Genomic DNA, 23897 nt, shown 5'->3' with positions numbered 1-23897 from the left:
TCTTGCTGTAGCAGGAATTTACATAATCTTCAGCTGTTTCTGTTTTAAAGTTATATTTGTCTGACACAAGTCTTACTACAGGAATAGTCTACGATACCTCATTGACTGTTAATAATATCAGGCACAGGGATCTGGCCATCTCTCACTGACTACTTTCTGCTTGTGGATATGCTTTCAACTAAATTTAATACCTTAGGGAATTTCAGTTCGCCTATCTCAGTATTATTTTGCATTCCTAATTGGATATTTCTTGGTGCTACCTACTGAGACACATCTTTGCCATCTGCCTTTCCTTTACAGTATTTAGTGACTAGATACCTACGTAGTGGGGTTAAATGGATGAAGAGTTATGTTGGTTTTGGTTTCTAATGCGACATGCTTCATTATACTAAACTGGCTCTCTTTTTACAGTGTTAAAATTTATCAGTCAAAATGAAATTTAAAGAAATTCAAGGCAGTAAACAAAAATGCTTATTACTCAAAAACATTGAACTAGAATGCAGTCATTATGTAATCTGTGGGGAAATGGTATAATTTGCTGCAGAAATTAACACCAGATTTTGCAATGGAATTCCTTGAAATAGGAATATAGCTGATATAATCTCAGTGTGTAACACACTATATGGGACTGAATAAACTCTATTATAGTACACACAGAATCAAAGTTGGGACAGGTCTTTGGACCATTTAAGTACTATAAGATAACATTACAGAATATACATTCTTCCTTTTCTATATAGACTTCCTTTTCATAATACTTGTTTCCTGGATAGATACTTTATTAAACTTTATGCCACTCAACTCTCAATGATTCTGAGCACCTCACAACCTTAAAACAAAGAAATTACACTACAACAAAAAATGAAAGATGCCAAGTGGGATGAAGATACGTTGCTGATATTTTTGAAGCTGTGACTTTGTTTATTGTACAAGTGTTTAGACGCATTCAGATTGTTTTTCCTTTTTGACAAGAATAACTAAATTTTGCAACAAATTGTCTTCAGTTGTGAATGAAAGCAAATATACCTGTCCCAGGATAATGTTGGGAGGATCCAATCTGGGTTGGTCACCGGGACCAGACGTTTTGTCTACTGAGCTTTCGGACTTCTGCTGGAGTCCATCTTCAGCGAACTTCTCTCTAGCCAGCCTGGCTACAGTCCAAAAGTCCAAAAGTTTGGAAGACAAAACCTCTGGTACCGGTGACCAACCCAGATTGGATCCTGTCTTCAGTTGTGTACAGAATGCCTTGTCTGAATGATATACTCTTTTCTTCAAAATGTTTATTATAGAAGTCTTCCTTTGAGCTTCTGTTTTCTGGATGTATTGTTTCAGCTTCCATCATCCCCTAACCAGCATGGTAAAAAAATCAGGAGTTTGCTACCACTTTTTTCATTAACAACGTAGTTGGAAAAGGGGCTGCTCTCCTCCAGATTTTGTGCCCCCTCCCAAAGACTAATAGGGCTGCCCTCCTACAATGTGACAGTTGCTCACCACAGGCTTTCAGAGGGATGGAGATCCATCACATCTCAAGATCACAAAGACAGCACTGTTAATGAAAATACAGAGTAAGCCAAAAATTGGGCAGCTGCACTGGAATCTGTGTTCCTATACCGAAAGTGGGAATTTCAAGAAAAACACCATGGATAGACTGGCGGGCTAATGTATGTCCCTCCTCGTCAAATTATCTCTAGGATTTCAGGATATATCCTCTGCTTCGGGTACGATTAAAACCCGCAAGTGAACGAAAAAGCAACTGTGATCGCTCCCTCGCCTTCCCGGCTCGCTTTCAGATTTTGGATAGGGAGCTGAATGGTGGCGACCAGAGAGACGAGGGGCGGCTTGCATCACACATGCTGACACCCTGTGACAGAAAAGGACCAGCTGCGCCGTCAGGCCGGGCATCGGCGGGGGGATGCGGAGGTCACACCCGCAGGCTGCTCCTGCAATTGCCAATTTCGGACTCGAGGAGTCACTTTTCCCCACTCTGAGGAACCTCGCCTCAGCCTGACATGCCCCTGTCTGCCTTTCCCACGTGATTTCTCTCCTGGAAAGGGAAGGTGGGGGAGAGGGGAGAAAAAAAAATAAACCGAGACTACAATTCCCAGAAGACGCTGCTGCTGCTGCTCCCTCTGGCAGCGGGCACCAACCCCTCCCCGCACCGGGCTTGCGCACGCGCCGAGCCGCCAAAACGGCCGCCGCCTCCACGTGACTCTCCGCCGACCAATCGTTTTCGAACCTGATTTGTTATCCGCCTTCCCCTTTTACCTCTCTCCTCCCCTCAGCGCTTGTGCGATCAGAGCGATCTAAGATGGCGACGGTGGAACCGGTGAGTGTCCTTATTCCCGTTTCCTCCCTTTGGTTTACACCCCCCCCCTTCTCCCCCCTCCGCCTTCCTCTTTTTTCTCCGCCCTCGCTCTGTCACGTAGGCTTCCGTGAAGATTGTGAAAAGACCGCTCGGCCCTGAAAGGAGGGGGGGGGGACACAAAAATCTCAGCTAGAAAGCCGAAAGGGTGTGGGGGGGGGTGGGGGGGGGTAGAGATGGTTGGAGAAGAGGGAGGGCGGCAGACAGCGGCCTGGGAAGTGGTGTGTGGCGCGCGCGTGCGTACGGCGAGCGAAAGGCGCCGGCGTGTGCGATGGAGCGCCTTTGGCGGGAGGAGGATGGGAAGACGACTCCGAGCGTGTGAGGCGAGCGGCCAGGATTGTGCCGTCACAGTTTGGGCGGGGGCGTTGAGGGGGCGACGGGGAGGAGGGGTCGTGTGACGGGTGAGGTGGAAAGAGGAAGGCCGAAGACGGCCGGCGGGTGCAGGGCGAGGAGAATTCACCACGAGAGAGGAGGGCGGAGCTCGGTCGGACTCTGGGCCCCCATCCTGGACATAACTTCTCTGTAATTCGCCGTGCCAGCTAGCGGAGACCGGCCGCTTATTCCGGCCTGTGTCTCCTTGTCTCCCCACGCCTGCCAGACTCAAAAGTGCCCAAACCACCGACGGAGAATACCTTCCTCCACAGCTCCCATCCCTGATCTTCGGGGCTGCTCCCAATGCTGTCACAACGCCCGCTTGTTTCCACTCGAACCGTACCGTCCTGCGGTCTCCGAACCAGGCGACAAAAATTGCTTTTTTTTTTTTTTTATCCTTGGCTTAACTTGTTTCCTTTTTCTGCTCCTCGGCATTTCCCAAGAAAACTATAGTTATAATTGAACCCCATAGAACCGGCTAGGGGGGAAAAAAACTAAAAACATTCTTTCACAGGAGCAAAATTTGGGGCGGATCCGTACAGGCCTCATCATTTCGCTGTACTTCAGTTTTCAACTTTTCCATAAAGAAGGTTGTCTCTGATTTAGGCCTCCTTCGTACACTTCTCCTATACTTAAATAGACGTTTGCTCCTCTTTCTCCCCTAGCTGTGCAGAATTTTTAAGGCCAAACATTTTCAAATACTAATTTGTTGAAGGAAAAGTTGCCCATCATAGGTGTGTTCCCCCTCCGTTGCAACCTACTGTATTATAAGTTGAGTGCTGAACCACAAAAGTAGGGTTGACATGCAATGGAAGATGACAGTAGTAATACTGAGCAGGAGGAAATACTAGCATTGAACCAAGAGAACTGCAGTTGGCAATGACACTGTAGGTAGTGGCAAATTAAACACAAGTAGTATTTCACTACATACAAAAGGAATGAGATTTGCCAGGGCACAGCATGCATGTACTATGTGCCTCTGTATCTAGTTATAAAAAATGTCATCCATCATGTTCCAGAGTAGGCATAATTTACAAGTGTATTATTTTTCTACTCCATAAATGTTGCCAGGATAATACAAGGTTTTTAAACTCAGAAGAAAAAAACTATGGAATGATCCATAATTACTACTAAATTACAGCTTCAAGAGCGTTTGCCTTTTTGGAAACTCCTTTTCTGATAGACTTCGCACATTCCTAATTTTTAAACGTTTATAAGCGTTATCAGTTTCCAAAGCAAGTAGAGAAAAAAGTGCATGTATACAGAAGAGTTATATGAATGACAGTTAAAAGTTTTTGAATCGTCATGATTGAAAGCCATTCTGGGTTATGTAGTTCAGTAAAGGTAAGCTGAAATTTTGAATGTGCATGTCTGTTACTTTAATTTTACTTACTTGAAAGACAAGCTTATTAAATCTATAACATGAAGGAAAGACAGTGAACATTCATATAGTTTTGTTATATGATGGGAATAAACTTCAAAAACATTCAACTACCAGCAAAATCAATAAGCCAAAGCAGATATATTTAGTTCAGGAGTTTTTTTGTGTGCAGAAATTTTACATGATGCTTCTTTTTTAAGAAAAGTGTTTATTAAAAAAGTAGTTTTCACAAGCTAATTTACAATTTAACACGATTAAGTATAAAATGATGGGTTCAGTTTTCAGATGATCCACAAGTATGCATAAGGATTAATTTCATTCCTGTTTAGATTGGAAGTTAAAGGGACGACAAGTCTGTGTTGTTGGTTATTGAAAGATTTTCTTCACCTAAGGTATAATATATCTTATAACTGCAGCTAAGAGAACAGGTAATAAAATTGAAAGTTACATATTTAATCAGTCTGTAGACTGCTAATATCAAATGGTTCTTTTTATATGTTAGTTTTAGCTATTATAGTTTTTGTGTACCATCTGTTAGATGGTAATATCACTATATCTCCAGATACTCTAATACAGTATCAAACTTGCTTCATCACAGCGTCGTCACCTGATGTATTGGGACTTTTTCCCCCTTCGCTAAACTGGGCGGGGGCGGAGCCAGCATGTGACATATCCGGCTCGTGGGCCACGAGTTTGACACTCCTATTATAGCATATAGAATGTACAAAATAAATCCTCATAGTTATCTTCATTTGTCATAGTAGTTTTCATTTAGAAATAATGCTTTTGTAGCTGGATTATTATTTTTAGCCTTTGTTAAGGGGCAGAAAAATTCCTCCTCAGATTTTATAGATGTAAATCTAAAAAGTGGCAGGAGTATATCATTTACATGACAGTAAGGTGTCTTCTTTACAGGTAGTCCATGGTTAATGACCACTTGTTCAGCAAGTTACAATGTGAGCGAGTGGCACTAAGATCAGTCCTCAAAAGTTCTGGCCACTGCATCACCCTATCATTGCAATCTGGATGCTTGGCAACCAGCTCAAACAACAGTTGCAGTGTGCCATGGTGATGTGATTGCCATTTGCAACCATTTCTGCTAGCTTTCTTCAAGCAAAGTTAATGGGGGAGCTGGCAGAAAAGGTTGCAAGTCACTCAGGTAAGTCTCCTGTGCCCAGCAACTGCAGCCAAATCTTGTGCGCCATCTCTCTCCCACTTGGCAGCAGGCACCCAAGCTTTGCTGTGCTTGCACCACACTCACATTATGCGTTTACCCCTCCCCTACAGCATTCATTTACAGCCTACTGGGACTTTCAACTTCCTGCTACTTTCCCACTGTCTTTGGTTGTTGGAAGCCAGCAGGAAGTTGTGAGAAGATCCTCACTTATCAACCACAAATCTGATTTAATGGGGACTGCTGGGATTGCTATGTCACTAAGTGTTTAACCATAAACCCTAATCCTAAAATGTAATTATGTCATTAAATGATGGAACATTGTCAGTAAATGATGGGCTGGAATTAGGAAATAACATCCCAATTACCCAGTTAAGCATCCAGAAAAAATACTATATATCTAACCCCACTGAAATCAATACTTTCTAAGTTAGTTATAACAAATGTTTCACACTAATTTTTGAGACCTTAATGTAACTAGTTTTATCAGCAACTGTCCTATTACAGTATTTTTTATACATTGGGTGTCCATAAAAGAATTTTGCAATAAATAACATTTGTATGTGATTCCTAATCAAATATATTACAGTATTACAATTGACAGTGATTTGTGCGTACCTTAAATTCTATCATATGTTTTAATATTTCAGACCTTAATGAAATATAGAGAAAGGGCAAGAAATCCCTATGAAAACGTAGCTGTTTACAATGTAGTAAAGTTAACAATAATTCAAAACATGTTGATTGGTACCATTGTCTGCTCTATTTTACCTAAATTATACATTTGGAGTATGTATGGGGCCTATGGTATTGAATCACTTAATAGTATGTGCTATGAGAATTACTGCATTAAGAAAAGTAAAAGTTTGATATTTTTGCACACATTTGATAATATAATCCTCCGTGGAGAAATAGATTCCATCTTACTGTTTCAGTTGCAGTTGACTAAGGTGACTGGTGAACTTTACATTCATTCTAATTGTTCTAGAATGCCTATATTTGGAAAATATATACATATCCATACTAAAAAGATTTGTAAATGTTAATGGCAGAACATTTGAACATGGTAGTTATCTTTTAAATAAACTTTTATGCATAATATATTATTCTTTATAAAGAAGCAAGTTAATTGTTTATTTTGTTTGTCTAGGAAACCATTTCTAACCCTCAGACTTCAGAAGAAGAGAAAACTGAGAAAACTGAGACGCCAGCAAGTCAGGAGATTGTGAGTCCTGAAACATACGTTAAGCATCCATTACAAAACAGGTGGGGCATGTTTCCTTTAAATTTTGTAATAGCATGTTCTAAAACAGAATTAATTAGATATTTTGGAATACATTTTTTAAAATGAAGAATACATATCCACAAGTATCTTCCTTTTGAAAAGTTGGGGAACACTTTTATGTTAAATTACAGATCCTTTATGAAAACCTCTGAAATGTTGTATGTTCTCTTTATGTTTCAAGAAATTTCAGATGAAAAACACTACATAACAAGGTTCCAAATCACTGTCTGCGTTGCAATTTTAAACTGGAAAGTATAACATACTAACTTACCTTATGTTTCATATTATGATTTGTATAACATACAGTAACAATTTGAAGCACAGTGTTGACAGGTAAATAAGTTCTTGGTTTAAAAGTCAGCTAATTGTCCTATCTACAGTAGTTTGAGCCAAATTGTACTTTGGACTATAAATAGTATTTGACATACTTTCCCTATTCAGAATCTTAAAAGAATTTCAGTTTCTTCCCAAAATATTACTTTTGAATGCAATTAAAATCTTTGCCCCAACTTTCCTTGGTCATCTTAATAAAGGTAGAATGTGGGTTATGACTGGGTCAGTACTTTTAGGTTTTAATTGACAGAATAGAGCCTGCTAGTCTCAGAATTCTTCCAAAAAAATTTCAGTTGATGCAAAACTGCTAAGCTCTGGGAAATAATTGATTTTATCTAATTTTAATAAAAATTAAGACACATTTTTGTTTTTCCTTTCTCTGTTCAGTTTTTGGAGCACAACTTTCCACATATAACTCAAGGCCTTAAAACAGCTCTTGTTATGAAAAAAAGATGCACATGCCTGATTTGGTTAATATGTCTACCTCCTGTTTTTGGTCTGTTTAAAAATGTAAAGACAATCTTGAGCTACTATGCAAGGCACTAAATAAATTCAGAATTTCAGAAATGATATATAGCATCAAGTGATATAAAACTACAAAGGCGATTCAAGGAAATAATCTTAAAAATCTTATAAACCATGACTACAATAAACACTACTACTAATTAAATGTGCATATGAAATTATGTATGATAGCTTTTAATTCTTAGGAGGATTTCTTTTTCAGTTTCCAACTAGAATGATTTGTCAACAGTAATCCTTCCAAAATTGTATGACATCCTTCAACCTGAAGTGTTCTAATTTGAAAACCAATTTCTAAAAATAAGAATTTTGTGTCTCTGTGTATTACTTGCTTTATATACTGCATTTATTTATTCGATTTATGACTTCTGCATGACAACTTCAGTAGCATTTACAGATATAATGTCTATACGAAATATATCTATAAAGATACACTTTCACTTTTTCAAATGGGAAGGAATATTTCATCTGATTCAATGTAATCAGGCATGTTCAACCCATGCCACTAGTAATTTAAGACAGGGATTTTCAACCTCCAGTCTGTGGACCGGCACCAGGCTGCACAAACAAGCAAAGCCCCATCTGCAGGATGCAGGCAGCATCGAAACCAAGCCCCCTACAGTCCATGGAAAAACCTCTTTCTGCGGTACCGGTCCCTGGTGCGCAAAAGGTTGGCGGCCGCTGATTTAAGAGACAATAGTGTAGGATATGCGAAACAAAACACTTCATCTCTAGAATATATTGCTTTTGTCCGCATATTTTTTTCTTTGAAATTGAAATTACTTTCTTGTCAGAAAGACACATTTTCAAGAATACATGAAATTCAAAGTGACCTGTTCAGGGAAACCTTTTCAGAAACAAATGTCTTCAATCTATATGTAATTGCAGCACTGTACCTTAGATATTATGCATAGCATATATGTTTATAATTCCCATTTTATTTTCACATTTTGTTGATAGATTATGATACATTCATATTTGTGAATTGTCATTTTTAGTTACTGTTTTTCACTAGGTTTCCAGTATTTTGTGCAAGAAAATGCTTTAAAGCCTGAGTAGATCAATAGCTAGAATTGAAGTTTGTTCTCAATATTAGCTACTACATAAATGTTTCTGAGATGGTCAAAATTAGGAAATGAAAGCAATAATCCTTCCCATTGGCTGTTATTTCTCAAACATATATTAGATTGGCAGTCAGCAATATATGAATTTACAAATTGTCAATATTCTTGACAGAGTCAGTTGTATAGTAGTTTGTTTAAGGAAAATGGCAAGCTCTTAACTTAAAATTTGAATTACCTCAAATGCATTCTTTTGAATTACCTCAAAATGAGTGTTTTTGAATGTTAGCTTTGTTTAAGGTTTGTATTAATCCTTTGCAAAATAGAATTATTTTCCAGTAGGCTATTATTGCATTTTTAAAGGGATTATATAAAAAAGTAGCATTTTACCTGTTAATTGTCCAATTCTGTATTATAGCTTGTTTTTGCCATTTACTCTTTCTTTTTGCTGAATATATTCATGGTTACTATAGTTAGATCTATTGGTGATAGATGCTAGTTGATAGAATAAGTTGCAAAATCATGATTTTTAAATTTTTGAATAGGCCAATGAAACATGGCTACAAAATTTAAAATACAAATCCTTCCAAGCCTGAAACAATAATGAGAGTATCAACCACCTTCTGCAAGTCATACCTATTAGTAGAAACTTGACAACAATCAGTTTTATGATTATCAGACTTTAGGGTGGTACAATGGGTATGACATGTAATCTGATTCTTCCTCAGAACAATTGAATGCTATATTTTTCTTTTAGCAGGGGAGTTGGGAGTTGGTATAAGGAATTCTAATTTCTGAATCAGAAATTAATTGATTCACTTGTCAGCTCTAAGTGCCACCACAGGCTTATACGTTATTTAAAGTTATTTCCAATTATATAGTTCAAACTGATTCCTTTATGATCTGTTTCCAGAAAATGGAAATTTGGAAAAGGAGGGTAGTCACTATAGTCATTATATAAACATAGGTATGACTTCAGATTTATTCTATAGTACTGTTCACACTTAGAATCTCCCTTGTATGCTTAGGTGTTCATTGTTTAATAAAATAATGGAAATGAACATTAAATCTGTATATTTTTTTGTGTATTCTTGTTTTGTATTTTCCTTCCCAAATTTCCTTGTATACTATGATTTCAATCTCTACCTTTTAAAATAATTGTATGCCAATATAAAGTTATTTTTTTTTTCAGGTGGGCACTCTGGTTCTTTAAAAATGACAAAAGTAAAACTTGGCAAGCAAATCTTCGTCTGATCTCAAAGTTTGATACTGTTGAAGATTTTTGGGCGTAAGTAAAATTATAAATCAGACTTGAAACTTGAGTATCTTTTCATCTCATCTGTTTGTTATTGAGAATTATATATGAGAAAATATAGGGGAATAAGTTGAACGAGAGGGAATATTCAAAGACAAAAGTGAAGTGAATTTGTAAAGAACACCAATGTACAATTAAAACTTGCTCTGTAACTTTTAATTGGGTGAAACAGTGCATTATAGAGCAACAATTTTTGAACCAAAATATCAAATGGGCTAATTTACAGAATGCTTCAAAAATCTGGGACACATGACTCCCGTGGGATTGAAATTGGCAAATTTGTGTTTCTTCAATGCTTCTGGGCCACTGCCCAGGGGCGCAGTAAACTGGTCCAGCCCTAACCTTCCAAAGGCTGGCTAGATTGATCCCACCATTGGCTTCCAGAGGGCAGTCAGCCCTCCCTGGTCATGCTGGCAAAAAGTCAGAAGTTATTTCTTCTCCCACTGCTTTTTTGCCCAATCATCTGTTTCTCTGTTTAGGTAAGGAAATGTTTTTAAAATGATGACCCAGTGGATCATGGGTTATCTAATTTAGACTTAAGTTTGGGAAAGTTGAACGCATTATTAAATATTGTTACCTGCTACAATTATAAAAAGAGGGCACCTACGAAACTGCAAGCTATTGGCTCTGTGAAGTATTGGAAATCCTGTGAACTGCATTCTCAAGTATTGTGAAGAGTTTTTCTTTATTTTTTACACATACACACACAAAAACATACAGTGTATTTTTGCTGAACAGAGTATTTGGCCGGTTAACAAATTTAAACAGTTTTTGATCCTTACAACTAAAATTACAATTTCTATACCTCCTTTTTGCCATAGTAAAAGGAGCCTTGGTGGCGCAGCGGACTAAAGTGCTGTTAAAGTAGCACTTAGCTGCAAGCTGCCTGCAATTACTGCGAGTTCAAATCTCACCAGGCTCAAGGTTGACTCAGCCTTCCATCCTTCCGAGGTAGGTAAAATGAGGACCCGGATTGTGGGGGCAATAAGCTGACTTTGAATAAAAAAGAACACCGCTTAGGGAGGGCCAAAAGCTCTACTAAGCAGGTATCTACAAAAGTATGAAGGCTATTGCTTAACGCATTGTAAGCCGCCCTGAGTCTCCGGAGAAGGGCGGCATATAAATCGAACCAATAAATAAATAAATAAATAGTATTTATTTTTGTCTATTTTTTACCAATATTGCCCTTCATTTTCATCTCTAATTTTAACCAAATTCCAATTTTCCCTTCTATTCTATATTAAACCCCTTCTCATTGTCATCTGTTTTTATATCCACCATCATAATAATTAATTTTGTGATGTTACAATTGTTCAATTCTTATAGGAATAGTGAACTCATTTGTTTTATCTTATATTTTCTTAATTGATACAGTCCAACATTTTAATATAATCAATTACTTATGTAAATATCTTTTCCATTTGTATATTCAAACAAGAAGAAAAAAAAGAAAAAAGAATATGAACGTGGCTATTCCAATTAGTTCCATTTTCATATATCAAATAATTTTCCCCCTATGTTGCTCCGAACCACATCTTAATCATTTCTACTTTTACACGATATACAATTTAAAATATTTCATCTATTACAATTTCCTTAATTAAATTTAAAAATATTCTCACTGTTATCCTCTACCCATATTGCTTCCCCTATGTATTGTTTCAAGTCCTCATTTAATCATTTCTATACACACCACTATAAACCATTAAAAGTATTTCAATTATTACAATTTAAACTTATTCATATTTCTAAAAAAGTAAAGAAGAAGAAAAAACCTCATTATCTAGATTTCAAAAATACAAATGATAATATTCCAATTATTGTTCAATTCATTTTCACCATCATATGATTTACCATTATTTCTTACTACAATTCATATTTCAGTTCTATATACCTCAAATTCCTCTTTCATTTCTTTCTCCTTTTCTCCCTTTTCATTTTTATTTTTACCTTTTTCTTTCCCCTTCTTTCCTGTACTTTAAAATCCTGATCTCTCCTGTTTTGCCCTATATTTCCCATTATTCCCTCTCTCTTTTCTCTTTTTTTTATTTTCCCACTGTTTAGCCCGCTGTTTAGCCCAATATTGTCATTCTGTATATCAAAGTTCTGGATTCTTCTCTTCTGCCCTATATTTCCTGTTGTTTTCCACCCTCTTTCTCTTTTTTATCCTTTCACTATAAATCCCAGTGTAATCATTTAAGTTCTTTATATCCTTTCTGTTCCACTCTTCTTTCCATATTTGTCTCTTTCTATCCTCCCTATTTCTTTCATTGTTAATCCCAATGTAATCTCTAAAAACCTCTTTTTTATTATTACTATCCTCATATTCAAATACATTTTCATATTTAATCATATATTCTTTATCTTCTTTATTTTCAGCCTCTGTGTCTTGCTTTTCCGTCTGTTTCGTTGTCAGCTTGCGTATGCTCTATCTCGTTTTTTATGTCCTCAGATTTTAATTCCCCGTGGATCGGTGTAGTTATTTCTCTTCCATTTTCCATGACATCGCTTTAATCATTTCTCTATTTTCCTGTGCCATTTATTCTTTTTGAGTTAGTATTGTTCCAATTTTAAAAGTTCAATAGTATTCCTCCCCCCCCCCCCGCAAAGTCAAGCCGCTTGCAAACAAAAGAATCCTCCCCAAAAGTTCTCACGGCTGTTATCTGTGCTCCTGAAGGTGTCTCTCTGCAATCCACAATTTCCAGTTATCTAACAAGTATCCATTTGTTTCAATATATATTAACAATCTTAACCAGTTTCTCTTTTTCTTTTTAGCTTTAAAAATACCAAATCAGTTTTATAGCCCAGTCTAGATTTAAACAGCTCTTTTTCGTTTCTTTTTTCCTTTTTCCTTTTGTTCATACAGCACTTCTATTACAGGGCTTATTATCCATTCTCTTTTGTTTTTTTTTTTAAAGTTCACAAGAAAGAGGAGAGAAAAAGGATCTATTTCTTTCTTTCTAATCTTTTAATCAATCTTGGGGTAATTTCTTTCATTTTTAAAATTTTCCAAATTATTTTCTAGGTCGTTTTGTTCAAAGATCAATTTTCTGTTCGGGTTTTTGTCTCTTTAAAGATACGCTTCAATATCCTCTTTTCTTTCCCCCATGCTTATTAGTTGCCGTTTTTTCGCTAGGGGTCTTCAGGTTTAAAATTTTTTTTTTCCTTATTGTGAGTTGGTTGACACTCACCTGGCTTCAAAAACTCAGTTCGATTCACCGCTCCTGCTCAATGCTTAGTCCGGTTGCCCTAGCTTCGTGACAGCTGCCGCCCCCCGCCGCCAAGTTGTAGAGAGCTACCTCTGACCTTCGAGGAACTTGCCTGTTCCTCTTCATCTTCCGAGGTGCCTCTCCTTCATCCCTGTCCCTACAGGACGGTTCTAGTCCGAAGACCCCTTGGCGATGGTTCATCAGACCGGGTTTTTGCGGAGCTCATTGGAGCCCGCAAATTCCCCGACTGTCTCGCCGCGACGCTTCCGGTCGAATTCGCATTCTCAAGTATTGTGATGATGACAGTATGAATTAGTTTTTAAAGTAATGATTATATGACTTTAATTACTGTTTTTCTTTTAATAACATTTGCTATTAAGAATTATTCAAATTTAACCTCAAAATTTAAGATAATATATGTGTTTTTTGACATTTGCACATCTATAATCTTTAATATTTGTGGTAGTTCATTTCATTGATTGTACTTATGTTTTTTCCCAAAATAGGTTATATAACCATATTCAGCTCTCTAGTAATTTAATGCCTGGTTGTGATTACTCACTTTTTAAGGTACGTGGAATAAACCTTTGAGTCTATTTCATCTTGTTAGGTTATTTTGGGTATAATCTGCTAAGTAAAAGACTTTAAAGGATATATAATTTAATAAAATATTGTAAAAGTGTATTAATAAAACTTACTACAGCGTAACTTATTGACTAGTTTGTATGTTTATAATGTGGGATTTCTGTGTTAGGGTATATCTTAATATTATTTTGATATTTTCAAAAGCTGAGGGTAAAATACATAACCAAAATTTGTTTAAATGTTGCTGATCTTGTCTTTCCTATTTTACCAGTCACTGTCTCTATTTTCATAGTGTTGCAAATTAAAATATTTAATGTAGTTAGTATTTGATTTCCATTTCTCTGTCAGAAGAGTAACATTAATTTTTTTTAAACTGATATTTTTTCATGCATGACTTAAAATCTTAGTAATATAAAGATAAATAAATTTCAAATATTTAAAAATGAATTGTGTGAATTACACATGTGGATATTGTGTTTTATATTAAACTACACTTTTTAGGATGGTATTGAACCCATGTGGGAAGATGAGAAGAATAAACGGGGAGGGAGATGGCTAATTACACTAAACAAGCAGCAGAGACGAAGTGATCTTGATCGCTTCTGGCTAGAGACAGTAAGTGATTTTTATATTGTTTGCTCATTTTGGCCACATTCTAAATGGAAAGTCAGGGTGTACCAAATCTATTCAGATAATTAATTGACCATGGTTAGACCATTGCTACATCAGAGAGAATACAGAATAACAGAGTTGGAAGGGACCTTGGAGGTCTTCTAGTCCAATCCCCAGCTCAGGCAGGAAACCTTATACCATTTCTTCTTGGCATTACATTTTCTTCTTGGGTGGAGGCCTATGAAAACCATTGGTCTGGAGCTTTGTGAATCCTTCTAAATTCTGGAATTTGATTCAGGAGATGTATTACAAAACTTTTTTCATGTTGTCTTGGATTAACACATCATTGTCATCCTAAATTTATAGCAACGCTGGCAATCACAAAACTAATGGCATTGCAGTTATATTGATTCTAAGGAGAATGCTAGAGTCAATTTTAGAGACTTGGTAGCTGAAAATTTCATATCTCTGGTATGCAATGTATTTGGAAGCCTATAAAATGTATTTGGAAGCCTATAAAATATATTACAGACCTGTCAGTTGTCAGTGACCACTAGGGAAAGTGTGGAGAGCATGAGTTCTTGAATCCTTTGTCATTGCTTAATATTAGTGCTGCTTGGATCACTTCTCAAGAAATGAAATTTAGAGTCGAGGAATTGGCAACATCCTGAGTCACTGACCCATCTACTTCTCTCTTGTAGGAATGCATTGGAGAAACTTTTCCCAATGCTTTGATTTATTGATTCTTTTAAACTCATATTTCTTGTGTTTGCTTTTCTTTCGTATCAAGTATGCAGAGCATAGTGTTGAAATTCTTTTCAATATCTTCACTCATCATAGCCATAGCAGGTGCCTGCTTTATATATACTAATATAGTCTGTTTCTACTCTGTGTGTTTTGGGAAACACAAAGTAACTCTGCTCTGAGTCATATGACGAGGAAGGTGGAAACTTGAGTATGAATCATCAAGAAACATTCTAACAGTCCCATAGGACAGTGCTCCCCAAATTTTCTGGCTTGGCGAACAGGCAGAGGAGGAGATGGTTCTGTGTTAGTGGCAGGCACCGGTGTGAACACACATAACTCCCATTTGTACAAGTGACGGGCAGACACACCACTCATGCAAATGGAGCTGCAAGTTCAAGCACCTACAGGTCACACAAATGGAGCTGCACACGTGCATACTTGTTACTTGCACAGCCCAGTTCCGAATGAGCCACAGCCTAGTAGTGTGGGCCGCGGCTCAGGGACCCCTGCCATAGGATACATTTTTCTTGATTCATTTTTTTCCTCCACAACTCTCAGTCTGATCTTCAATTTTTGAATTTGATCTTTGTTTTGCTGGCTTCTTTCCCACCCTACTCCAATTGCCAAATTTAGACCTGTTCTAATATGTTTTCAGAGAGTCATCCTGAAGTGAGCAGGACATTTACAGTTATTTCTATTTGTTTTATCAATAGCAACCATTGGCAGTTTTTGTATTTTATTCAGTATTAGTGAACTAGGCATTCTGTTTTTTTAATTGCATGTGTGTGCTAAGAAACGCAAGACCACTATTTCTGAATTATTGCCTAATTATCTCTTCCTTAAGAAAACATTGGGTGTTTAGGGAGGAGGGAAATGCTTCTTCTGTTGCCCCACCCAGATCCAGCCCATTTTCTAACCTCACTCTTTCTGTCTTTCTCCAACAAATTTGGTCCCATTTGGTTCAGTTTTTGGGGAGATATTCTACCATTATCTAGGCAGAGTCCCAACTCCTCTCTATCTCTATTTCTTTTTACAGATAGATTTATTTTGGAAAATATTATTTGTTATATCAAATTGATGACAGCTTTGTCTGGTTGGCATTGGAGTGTCATATCTGAGATAAATTCTCTGGATAATGTGTAACTCATTGAATCATTCAAATTAGTCTGACTTGTTTGTTATGTTTTGGACCATAGATATCAATCACCTTTTCTTGCAATTGGTCAAATTATTTTAATATAGTTTTTCTTGAATCTGTTGACACCATGCTTAGATTTGTGAAGGCCATTGCCTTCAAGGAAGTTCTGGCAAGTGAATAGAACTTGGAAAATAAATGCATTATTTTTTAAAGGAAATGTTTCTCTTTTGGTTCATTCATTCATTCATTCACTTGGAGTAAAATTGTCTTCAAATCAGATGAATCAGTCAATGTTAGGTCACCTATGAATAGTTTTTTATAGCATGGTCTGGCATAGCAAGCAGGCTGTGTATATCCCCCCAAAATAAATACTGTTGGTATAAATGTTTCTGGATTACAATTTTTAATGCACTTGAGCTTTACTTCCCATTTTCCTTTGAAATTGAGTTGGCTTTATAGCTTTGATGACTGAAAATAAACCAGATTTTATTTAGTTCTTAACCTTTTTAGATATGAAATAGGATTGCACCATTTTGATTGGTTACCTTTAATGCTTCAAGTAGTACACTTCTTAGTGATTCATTTTTTGCTGAGGGTGTTCTTTAATGAAGCTGATATAATGCTTTACATATACCAGGCGTGCACATTTGAAATTATGACATAGGGTGTCATTAGCGTACTTACATTATGCAGCTTTCTGTGTCAGTAACTGACATTCCAAAGCTGTCTGTTTTCCAAATTGGTATCTAGAAACTGTGATGGAGTAAGTAAATTTCAGATAATTCCTCAATTTATGACTATTCATTCAGCAACCATTTGAAGTTACAACTGTGCTAAAGAAATGACTGGTCCTCAAAGTTATGGCTGTTGCAGTGTCCCTGCAGTTATATATCAAAATTCTGTCCCATTCATGCTTATGATTGAAGGCTACTTTGTTCCTTTGTTTTTACAAGTCTACCTACTCCTTGACCATTCTTGCCAATGGGGAAATGAGCTGCACGATGGAGGGGAGAACTTAACTGTTACATTTTTAATATCTTCAATACTTTAAGTGTCTTAAAGGGTTTTTTTTCTAATTGACTGGGCCCTCCCCTCCATCATGTGCCTCACCCTTTCCAAGATTTCACTGCTCAACCCTCATGTGCTTTCCCTAGTCACTATTTTTGGAGACAAGACTGAGCTTTTATTAGAGAAAACAAGAAAAGACACAAAATACGACTGGTGCAGAGATTTTGTATTTGGTGAATAAACTGTTTTGTTTTCTGCAATGCCCAACTCAACACTTATTCACTAGTTGCTCCGAAGTGGATAAACAAACAGTGGGGTTGAGAAGAGTTCTTGTGTACTTCTATTTGATTAACTGCCATTGTATAACACTCTCCTGATTGACTGGAGTATTCTGTGTGTCTATCCCAAGGTAGGGTACTTCTCCCCACCCCATGAATTTCGTCAGCTTTGCAGGAGGACAGCTGGGTCAAGAGTGAGCAGAGCCTGTGGGTAGAATCTGTCAATGCTGGACTTTCCTCCACTCCTCACTGAAGAGTGCTTGTAACTGCAGAGTGTGCACTGTGCCTCCTGAAAGCCTACTTTCCTCCCCTTCCTCCAGTTCTACTGCCACCCCAAACAGCACCTCTCACATAGCATGCACCTTGCTCTGAAGAACATTGCCAACTCTCCTTCCTTGCCTGGCAATGGAGAGTGCTGCAGTTGGCCACTCCGCTGCCTCCTCTCTGAATGGGTCTAGCAAGCTCCCTTTAAGCAGATGAGAAGGGAGAGGCTGCCCAGGGATGCACATGTCCTAGGGCAGCACCTTCACCCAGCACCTGTAGCCCAGAGCACCAGCAGGAGAAGGAAAGGGGGCAGTAGTGGAGGGCAGCACGGATATGTGGCAGAGTATAGGCACCAAAAGGGCAAAGTAGGGGAGATAGGCAAGAGGGTGGAATTGAAGCAAAGCTTAGTTTGGCAGGATAGGAGAAGTGTGAGGTCTAACTACTGCAACTATGACTATTGAAACTGCTGTTGCTAAACAGTAAACTCACAATGTTTCTTTTACAAACCACATTACTTAGCAATGGAAGTTCAGGTCCCAATTGTGGACATAAGTTGTGGGTAAAAGTGGGTGAAATTCAAAGTAGAAACTAATAGTGCTGGCCCTCTGGCACAAGCCTTTAAATCAGTGATAGTGGTAATCAGTGGTGGTAAAGAGCCTTGGTGGCACAGCAGATTAAAGTACTGTTAAGTAACACCAGCTGCCTGCAATTACTGCAAGTTTGAATCTCACCAGGCTCAAGGTTGACTCAGCCTTCCATCCTTTCGAGGTAGGTAAAATGAGGACCCGGATTGTGGGGGCAATAAACTGACTTTGTATAAAATAGAACACCACTGGGGGGGGGGGAGCCCTACTAAGCAGGTTTATGCAAAAAGTATGAAGGCTATTGCTTAACACATTGTAAGCCGCCCTGAGTCTCCGAAGAAGGGCGGCATATAAATTGAACCAATAAATAAATAAATAAATAATCTCTTGGTGTTAGATTAAGATCCAGGGGTTAGTTCTTTGACTATCTAGACTTATTCTTTGCTCTACCGTGGATGTTAATGTTTATCAATAATCCAGTTTACTTAATTATTTTTTTCAAAAGAGTTACCTTTCTTGTGGAAGAAAGGGGATTTTGATGGCTATGCCTCTTGTACTGTTCTTGAAACAATCTTATTATACATGTTAACCATTAAAGAAGCTCTCGGGTATAGATGGGCTTCTAAATCAAATCTCAGGGGAGTTAAAAGTGCCTTCTACTATAATAGGATTTTTTGTGTAGCAGTTTTTAACCAAGCAGTTTTTTTCTCAGTAATTTATTGTAATTTCACTTGGTGGTACATTAAAATCAGTAGAAATTTATGTTGTTATAATGTGTATTTTTTTTGGAACTATTCAGTTGTATTTTGTTATTTAGTTTGTTATTATCTTCAATTTTGTAGCTGCTGTGCCTTATTGGAGAATCCTTTGATGACTACAGTGATGATGTATGTGGAGCTGTTGTTAATGTTAGAACCAAGGGGGATAAAATAGCAATATGGACTACTGAATGTGAAAACAGAGATGCTGTTACACATATAGGGTAAGTTGATGTTGTGAAATTTCTGAATTGCTGCTTTAGAAAATACTGATGTTTCAGAAGCTTTGTTTTTATTTTTTGTTAGTTATGGTTTAATTCAGATATAAATTGTGTTCAGGAAAGGAAACAGATCAACTTTATAATTTAGGAAGCTCATTTGTTTCAGTACATCAAGATTTGGGGTATAATCCTAATCTGTGTTTAGTGAAAAAGACTTCTAGTGTCCTTGTCATGCAAAAGAATTAATACTGATTTTGGGAGGGCTGCTGTCAAAATTATGGCTGTTTATATTTGAACCAGTTCAGAATTTGAAGCAGACTATGGTACATACTTTTTTTAAGGACTCTCAAGGTGATACATGAAGTAGCAAATGTGCCTAATAAGGTTACATGGCAAATAAAGCCAGTTTGGATAGCAGCTAACATTCTGTGCTAGAAAATCAGGAGACCTATGAATTCTGGTCATCTTTTGATCATGAAAGCCAGCTGGATGACTTTGGACTATTCACACTCTTACCCCAACCATCCTCACAGACTTTTGAGAAAAAGATGTGGGGGCATTAAATAAATACACTGTTTTGAATTGATAAAAAAGATAACATAAAAATCAAATAATGATACAGGTAGTCCTCAACTTAAAACAGTTCATTTAGAGGCCATTCGAAGTTATAGCATCACTGAAAAAAGTGACTTATGACTGTTTTTCACACTTCCGTACAACTTGTTGCAGCATCTCCAGAGTCACATGATCAAAATTCAGACACTTAGTGACGGATTCATATTTATGACTTGTTGCGGTGTCTTGGGGTCATGTGATCACCTTTTGTGATGATCTGACAACCAAAATCAAAGGGGAAGCCAGATTCACTTAACCACTGTGATACTTACTTAACAATTACAGTGACTTAATAACTGGTAAGAAAAGTCATAAAATGGGGCAAAAATCACTTAGCTGTCTTCCTTAGCAACAGAAACTTTGGGCTCAATTGTGGTTATAGGTTGAGGATTACCTGTATTATATTTTATGGCAAAATAATTTTTCCAAATATTTTTTTCATATTGATATTCTATAAGGTTCATCTAAATAAGAGAATTAAGTCATAGCCCTAATGAACAAACTTCATTGCAATGATAGTAGCTTTATCTTTCATGTGTTAGTATAAGTGCAGTATAAAATAATTAAATGCAATATCAAAAATAAATGCATGTATTCACTTCAATCTAATCTAAGATCACAGCTAAGATAAACAAGCCTCAGTGTTCTGAATAGCCTTTATCAATTTTTAACACATATCAAAGAGAATTCTGCATTAAAATTGTTTAGTTTCACAAAGATGCATTAAAAATAAACATTTTAGCACCTTTTAAAATGAGTTGATTCCAGATGACTAACATTTAAAAAAAAACACCTTTCACTCATGCCATGGCTATTTTATCGTAAGGAGGTGCCAGCTGAATAATTGAATTGAGCACAGGAATAAATGTTTTGAGCTGATTTTCCAAGTAACAAAATGCTCCTATACATAATTCAGTAAGATTATATCAGCAACTTCTATTGACATTTTTGCAAATAGCCAAAGTAGAGAAAGGTAGAAGTAATTCAGACGTCCAGAATACTGCAATTATGAATACAAATCAAGGGAGCAGAAAGAGCTGTAAGGTAATTTGGTTAGTAAACTGTTTTAGTAATTCAAACTTGAGACAATTGGCATGAATCAGCTGTTTTGCTATCATTCTGATGGGGAGCTGACAAACTCTTATGAACATTAAGCTACAAGTTAAGATAGTTTAGTCACTTGGGCTTTAAGTGAAAGTCCCTCATGAGTTTGAACTCTGGGTTGCTTTCTACTGAGGAGGCTCAGCTGACAGACCTAAAAATGAAAGTGGTGGTATAATCAGGAACTTAGGAAGGCAGTGATCTTTAGATGTAGGAACCCCTCCTGGTTCCTATATGGTTTATTAATTTCCAAAACAGGAAATGTCATCATTTGATCATTCTTGTAAATATTAAAGGCTTCTGTTTTTTGTTTGCTAATCAAATAAACAGTGACTAAACCAAATAGTGCTAATGCTTGTTTATGTGAAAATGTAAGCCATCTTTCAAAGAAGCATGGTTTAAGGGGTGTTTAGCAAAGGATCACCTGTATATGTACTGGATGTTTACCACATAAAATTCATTATATGCTAATATGGCTGTTATCTGATTGTGATAAATGATAAGGTCAAATACTGGGTGAATAGTGGAATGACTTTTGTTTAAAAGAAATGTTAAAAAATCTGGTATGTTGCATTTGGAGTTTAAACAATGAACATTAATGCCATGTTTTGTTACGAACAATGCTACTTAAATTTATATTTTGTGTTTTTAATTTCCCAGGAGAGTATACAAGGAAAGGTTAGGACTTCCTCAAAAGATAGTGATTGGTTATCAGTCCCATGCTGACACAGCTACTAAAAGTGGTTCCACCACTAAAAATAGGTTTGTTGTTTAAGAAGACACCTTCAGAGTATTTCATAGGAGACTGCGTCAAGCAATCGAGATTTGGGAGCTGAACCAAAGCCTCTATAAAAGCAGAGTGGACTGCATTTAAATCTGATTTCCATCTAAATGTTGCTAAATTTGTGAAACTCTCATTTGCTTTGTCTTGTACTTCTGTTTTCTTCCTCACCCCCACCCCACCCCATTTTTTGGCTGAAGGTAACCTTTTCCAATCAAAGAATTTCAGTGCAACATTTGTCCCTCAAATCCATATATGTCTCCCTAACCCATTCTCTGATGCTTCTTAAGAAAATAACTATTATATTAAAAAATATCCTGAAAACAGTGCCATTTCTACAGGGGAATAAACTACTACTTTTTCATCTTTTCACTGTATGCAATAACATGTTTTGCTGGTTTGAAAGAAAAGTATGATGCATACATTTTTCTAGCAAATCTTTCTTTATACAGCATGATCATTGCTGTAATTGATGCTGATGGCTGCTAGATTTAATTTATTTGTTTCCCTTTTCTGATAACATTAGTGATATTCTGATTTCAGTTCTTGCTCATGTAACATTGGTGAAGGATCTGGGAATATGACAAAAGGTTTAATAAACATAATTTTGTGCATTCTATGGTAATTATTTTGTAATATCAAAGCTTTGCTACAAATTTCATGCATTTCAAGTCAAATCAGTGATATGTTTGTGTGATTTCCTGAACATAATTGTGGATTTTAAAAAATGTTAACACCAGAATTACATTCCTTACTAGAAATAGTATTCCTGTTTTTTGTATTTTATGCTGTATTTTAACACTTTGTATTCCTTAGGTTAAATTTTGCTTTGGTTTAAGTACGGCTCAAATAGAAAAGCAGTCCCATTCATATTAAGACAGTGTACAAAACTGTAAATAAAATGTGTACAGTGAATTGTCTTTTAGACAAGTAGATTTGTCCTTTTATTTCATTATACTGAAGTGCTTTGTACTACTTTTGACAAGATAGTCTCTGTTGTGGCCTCTGTTGTAGTGTATATTCTATAAAAGGATAAGTCTTAAACTACAGTGAATTCAAATCCTGGATTTGAATTACATAGTATTATATCCATATGCAATTCTTTGCTGTGGTTATAATTAGTATTAATATGTTCCATGTATTGTTTAGCTGCCAGGCTAGCATCTCTAGAAACCAAATGGATATCTGAAAGTGCGCCTGGAGCAGCAAATGAATAACAGCAACAAAACCCTCTGGGTCTTGCTAAATTTGGGGGGAGGGGATATAAATTAGTCAATTACACATTTATTTTGAGAAATGTAGCAAAATGTTATTCTGGCACTTAGTGCAGTTGTTGAGACAGTGGCAGATTAAAACTTATTTAAAGGAGATATTCCAAAATTGTCAATTTCAGTGTAAAGTGTAATGGTCGGATGATGTCATATTTCCTATACTGAGAAGGAGATATGAGGAAGTCTCGAAGATTTTTAGCTGGCCTATAGCTAAATGTTTTCGCCTGAATATTACCCATCAAGGCAGTTTTGCTGTCTCCCTGACTTTAGCTATATTACCTTGGAATATTTGCCTCCTTTGCTATAAATGTCTTAGAAATTTTGCCTAGTTATCCTGATTTTTGCCTTTTGGTTCTTGCAGTTTATCTAGCACTAACCCAAATAGCATTTTGTGTAAAAACTGATGCTGTATTCTTGCAGTTAATACTTCCCCTTATAATAAACAAAACAGCTCTTGTATTAAAGCAAATGTGGTCTGTACTAATGTCTAATTCTATTTGAGAAAAGGAAATGATTGACCAGTGAGAACCCAGTTACATCTATCAGGGCAGTATCCATGGTATGAGAAACATTGGTTCATGGTAATTTGAGGACTGCATATAAAACTTTCTGACTGCCCGATAGAGAAATCATGGCTGCATATTGTAGTCTCTTCTTGAAAATATAATCTGATGAGTTTTGGAAGAAATTGTTTAAATATTTGCATTAAACAAACCCTAACTAGATAAATAGAGGGTGATGAATGCAATCTGGAAAAGGCTGGATTCTCCCCTCATCTCTTATCCCTCAGCAATCCTTTACTGATTTAAATTGCTCATTTGAGGATGTTTGCCTTAAGCAATAAAAATAGCAAGTGCAGGGGTTTTAAGAGTCAGAAAGTGTGGGCTAAGTTAAAAGCGATCCTTTTAACATCTTTTAAC

General features: G+C 36.7%; 1 protein-coding gene across 2 annotated transcripts; it reads left to right on the top strand.

Annotated features, from left to right (window-relative positions):
• Nucleotides 1–1888: 1888 nt before the first annotated feature.
• EIF4E (eukaryotic translation initiation factor 4E) lies at nt 1889–22631 on the top strand. 2 transcript variants are annotated; one of them, XM_034440523.3, is made up of 7 exons: nt 1889–2326; nt 6440–6555; nt 9683–9778; nt 13521–13584; nt 14101–14214; nt 19073–19212; nt 21586–22631. In XM_034440523.3, the coding sequence occupies exons 1-7, from the start codon at nt 2309–2311 to the stop codon at nt 21698–21700; spliced, it is 663 nt and encodes a 220-aa protein (XP_034296414.1). In that variant the 5' UTR covers nt 1889–2308; the 3' UTR covers nt 21701–22631. The 2 variants fall into 2 exon arrangements, with proteins under 2 accessions (XP_034296414.1, XP_034296413.1); XM_034440522.3 differs by lacking the exon at nt 1889–2326 and adding an exon at nt 2786–4078.
• The last annotated feature ends 1266 nt before the right edge of the window (nt 22632–23897 follow it).

The sequence above is a fragment of the Pantherophis guttatus genome, chromosome 8 (assembly GCF_059756535.1).
Source record: "Pantherophis guttatus breed Tessera chromosome 8, ASM5975653v1, whole genome shotgun sequence".
NCBI classification, from domain to species: domain Eukaryota; kingdom Metazoa; phylum Chordata; class Lepidosauria; order Squamata; family Colubridae; genus Pantherophis; species Pantherophis guttatus.
The sequence above is the reverse complement of the archived record's forward strand: the minus strand, read 5'-3'. Positions and strand labels throughout refer to the sequence as shown.

Coding starts and splice junctions, on each gene's coding strand:
- EIF4E (XM_034440522.3), top strand. CDS start 4,040: ATGATTGAAAGCCATTCTGGGTTATGTAGTTCAGTAAAG. Junction 4,079..6,439: donor GGTTATGTAGTTCAGTAAAG/GTAAGCTGAAAT, acceptor TTGTTTGTCTAG/GAAACCATTTCTAACCCTCA. Junction 19,213..21,585: donor GATGCTGTTACACATATAGG/GTAAGTTGATGT, acceptor TTAATTTCCCAG/GAGAGTATACAAGGAAAGGT.